Source organism: Olea europaea, unplaced genomic scaffold, assembly GCF_002742605.1.
Source record: "Olea europaea var. sylvestris unplaced genomic scaffold, O_europaea_v1 scaffold4430, whole genome shotgun sequence".
In the NCBI taxonomy this organism is placed as follows: domain Eukaryota; kingdom Viridiplantae; phylum Streptophyta; class Magnoliopsida; order Lamiales; family Oleaceae; genus Olea; species Olea europaea.
The window spans coordinates 5019-9508 of NW_019262738.1; the positions used below are offsets into that span (position 1 = coordinate 5019).

The 4490-nt window shown below is 36.2% G+C and overlaps 1 protein-coding gene across 1 annotated transcript; it reads right to left on the reverse strand.

Moving 5' to 3' along the window:
- Nucleotides 1–739: 739 nt before the first annotated feature.
- On the reverse strand, nucleotides 740–2675 carry LOC111387990 (cytochrome P450 71D95-like). The gene is made up of 2 exons (XM_023012645.1): nucleotides 1735–2675; nucleotides 740–1656 (listed from the first exon to the last, which is right to left on the reverse strand). Exons 1-2 carry the CDS (start codon nucleotides 2644–2646, stop codon nucleotides 1036–1038), a joined length of 1533 nt encoding a protein of 510 aa, XP_022868413.1. The 5' UTR covers nucleotides 2647–2675; the 3' UTR covers nucleotides 740–1035.
- Nucleotides 2676–4490: the final 1815 nt, after the last annotated feature.

The window sequence follows — 4490 nt, forward strand, 5'->3', positions numbered from 1 at the left end:
CTTCTATCTACCTTCTTCAAGAAATTTTACGTTCAAAGTTGTGTTGGATAAATTGGTGCATAATTAATATTCCGCTAATAAAATATATGTGCATGCAAATAAGAATAAAGTAACGACTTATCGAAACCATGATATGTGCATAATAATGAATAAATCATGACTTGCTCAAATATAGAAAATACAAAAATTTGAAGGAGATAAAATGAAGCGAAATATGTGAATATAAATCTCTTTAAGGCAAATTTCGTACCCTGCATTAGTACTAACAAGAACAAATGAATGTCCGTCTTTCAAGATACAACACTTTTTTCAAAATAATATAATACGATAGTAATTTTAACAGGTGAACCAACACTTGACTATACTTTTCTAGAATGAAAAATATTGAATAGGAAATATCTAATACAACACTCAAAAAATATTTTGAAAATTATTTTAACATTATTTCGAGTAGAAAAGAATTATAAATAAGTGAGAAAAACCAAATTAGGAGGTCCTATTTATAGATTTTCATGTGTTACTTTGAATGGTTGCATCATTTGACAAAAATAAGTTTTAACCGTTAGATTGCACCATTTCATATTCAATGGTGTAGATTGCACCTCATATCAAAAGGTCACATCCATTCTCAAACAATTTGCAATTGAAGAGTCACGATTAGTCATTGCACCATGACTGGAGACTTTTCCAATTCACACCTATAAATACCCAAAAAATTCCAGCAAGGTGAACGCAAGGATAAAGATCTTTCGGAATTTCCGCATAAAGTTTGAGGACTAACCTTGCTTTTAACAACTATGAAATTTATAATCTAAGAGATTGCACATCTTACCAAAGATCGATTCTCTTACAGAAGGATGAATTAAAGATGATCATAATAAAGAGAATACAGGATAGGAAATGAAACTTCTCTACTTTTCTAGTAGAAATTATTCAATTGGTTAATATACAGACTATTATGATATGCATACATCGAAACTTGTATCTTCATTTATGACGGTCGTTCGCATCAAGGGCCTCCTTTTGATATATTAATTAACCATCAATGGAAGGGTCGTAAGGTGTAGGAATTAAGTAAAGGTTATTTTTTCTTGGTACACTTATTCCTTCTCCTTCACTCATATCTAGATCATCAGGGTTCATTCCTTTAGGAAGTTTCCAATTAAAGTGGTAAAGAAGTAGAGCTAAAGGAAGCTCAACATTGGCTAAGCCAAAATTCATGCCAGGGCAAATCCTTCTTCCTGCTCCAAATGGAATAAATTCAAAGTTATTTCCCAAAAAATCAATAGATTTGCTCTCAAATCTCTCTGGTTTAAAGCTTTCTGGTTCATCCCAATAATCTGGATCTCTTCCCAAAGCCCATACATTAATCAAGATTTTGGCTTTAAGGGGTATAGTATATCCATTAACTTCACATTCTTCTCTGCAAGCTCTTGGAAATAATGGAAATGGAGGATTGAGCCGTAAAGTTTCCTTAATTACTAACTTCAAATATTTGAGTGACTGGACATCACTCTCTTCGAATGTCCCCTTTCCCCTAGCAATTTTTCTTACTTCAGCTTGTGCCTTTGCCATCACATGTGGATTTCTCATCATCTGTGCCATTGCCCAATCTATCGTTGTGGATGAAGTTTCAGTTCCAGCTGAAAACAAGTCCTGCAACCATAACATTTCTTATTAACGTTGGATAAAATAGATAACTAGAAAGAAATATTTTATGACTAAAATACTTACAAAAATGATTGCTTTGATGTTCTCATTAGTTATTGGAATATCTAGTTCCCCGCTTTGTTGTAATCTGAGTAGAACATCTACTATGTCTTCCCCACCCAACTCCCCGTTGCCCCTTCCCATTGTAGCTAAGTTACGTTTATGCTCGCTAATCATTGAGTCAAGAATTAAATCAAGTTTACCACGCATCTTCCACAATCTGTTTTTGTTCCAACTGATGACCTGGAGTAACTTCGATGAGGGGAAAAAATCAGCCAATTCGAAGCCCCCCGTGAGGGCTAGTCCTTCCTTCATGAACATGATCAAAGTGTCTTTATCTTTTAGAACCTGACCAAACGCTGCTCTGCATGTAATTGAACTAATAAGTGAGGATATTTTCTTAGTTAGATTGACGGGTTCTCCTGAACATGACTGAATATATTCGATAAGTTGTGAAGTCTCATCGAGCCTTATGGAGCCGAACGACCTAACGTTTTTGGCGCTTAATAGCTCCAGTATGCATATTTTACGCATTTGCCTCCAGTGCTCATTATATGGACTAAATGCGATATCACCATAATCATACCACATAATCTTTACTCCTAAATTTTCTCCCTTATCCGCACAAGCAGGATCATGAACCTTCAATACATTTTTAGCAGTTTCACGGGATGAGACGACAATCGTGGAAACTTCACCAAGTTGCAGATGCACGATGGGACCATATCTCTTACTTAACTTTCTTAGAGCATGATGCGGGGGAGAACCCACCAACTGGTGCATGTTTCCAATCAAAGGCAGTTTCCATGGGGTCGGAGGTAATGTTTTGTTCTTTTTATGGGAATTCGATTTCTTCCATCGCTTGACAAACAAAAAGATGATGGATACGAGAAATAGTGAAGTAGTGAAGTTGAAGGGAAGAAGTTGGATATCCATCTATCTGGTTTTTCGCCTATTTTCTTTGGTTTTGCACAATGTCTCCTTATAGATCGAAAAGGTCAATGTTGGAGTGTATCAATTTTGACTGCATAAGAATATTTATATATTTGTCTCGTTAGAATTCTTACTTTTTATACTCCGTTTGGCCCCCATTAATTTTTATTCTATTAAATTTTATTTTTCTCTCTTATTTTCAATTACACAATCTTTTATAAAATGATATAACACATAAATCAAACACTTTTCGTTCTTTTTCAATCACTTGTTTTAAAAAAAAAAAATACTATTTCACCAATTAATTTAATATTTCTTCAGTACCTCGGACATGAATCTAAATTGCCAGCTAAAGGAAAATCACATTATTTATTTATTGTGCCAATGTTGACTAGCTAAAATCTCGTTCAAAATAGGCGGCGCTTTATTTTCAATTATTTCTGGTTAGACTTTACTAACCTAAAAAAGGTTACGTATATTCCCAATGAAATTTTTGTCAGAACCTTCTTTTTGTTACATTTCGTGAAGGCCATGTGGCAACTCCACGTGCAGCCCATGCCCATCGCCTGGCCGAGATGAGGCAGGCTGACCCACGAGTCTCGCCTTCCGCAATTACCATGTTATTTCGTTTGGTCTTCGGAAGGATAGCCAATGTGTCAACTTGCCCCTCTGAATACCTTCTTCTGGAAGCATAGTAGTGAAGACCTAATTAATAGGTTCGGTAGGCGAGGACCAGCAAACGAGGCATTGTGCCTGTGACAATCAATCTACAATTTACAAGACAACTAGTTTTATTTTAGGAGAATGCATCCTTAAAGGAAACAATCTAATGAACCTAAAAGTCCTCAAGGAATCCTAAATGATCAAGGAAGTTGTAAAGGAATCAATCTCTATAATGATTAGTTTCAAGAAGTAAATGTATGGATAAAAGGAAATAATTCTTCAATTACTGGAAAGGCGACACGAATAAATTAGTGTTGCAATGTCCTTGCCTAATTCCACACGAACTCTCACCTAAACGTAGTCATGTAAAGATAGAAGTTGTTGACACACTAAAAGTACAGCCCAAATTGAATAGCCCAAGGAATGAAGTCCAATTGGGGAATTCCCAAATCAAATAGCCCAAAAAATAAAACTCAACCGGGCAATTCAGGATAAAGGCCCAGATAGGATTATTAATGAATGCAGTGGAAGCCCACGAACACAGTAACATCATCGCCCAAACTTGCAAGACGCCCAAGATCTGAGCGAATGAAGTGCCTTACAGTCGCCCAGAGCTATGACCCTGTTCTCGCCCAAACCTTCGAATCGCCCAGAATCTTACCAAATATATGATGTTATGGTTATCCAGAAGTGCAGTTATTGAAGCAGTTATTGAGTAACCTTATCACGGTCCACGATTCAAGGAGTTCAGTTGAAGACGGTTGAACGACAAAGAGTAGTGGCAGCAGTTAGAGACGGCAGTTTCACGACAAGTTAGTCACCATAAAGAAAGTGGGTAGTTATAAAGCAATCAAGCAGTTTGAAAGCGATTGATCATGAAGAAATCATCAAGGGAATATAAAAGGAAGAGAAGACATAGAGCAAAGGACCCCGAATTAAACACTCTCAAACAGAGAATATGTAATTTCAATTTCTTAGTTTAGACTTAAACATTTCTTTTCAGTACTCGTGTGCTTGCGCCCCTTAGAGGCATTCTGTTTAGTTCCAATTGTAAAGTCATCGTCAATAAAACATCCATTTTTGGAACTTTGTCTCAAAAGGTTTGTTCCTTACACAATCGCCTGATCCCTTTTTAATTGTTAGCGACTACCCGCGTGAAACAGAAGAAAAGGTACATAAATTCT

Coding starts and splice junctions, on each gene's coding strand:
- LOC111387990 (XM_023012645.1), bottom strand. CDS start 2,646: ATGGATATCCAACTTCTTCCCTTCAACTTCACTACTTCACTATTTCTC. Junction 1,657..1,734: donor ACATCAAAGCAATCATTTTT/GTAAGTATTTTA, acceptor TTATGGTTGCAG/GACTTGTTTTCAGCTGGAAC.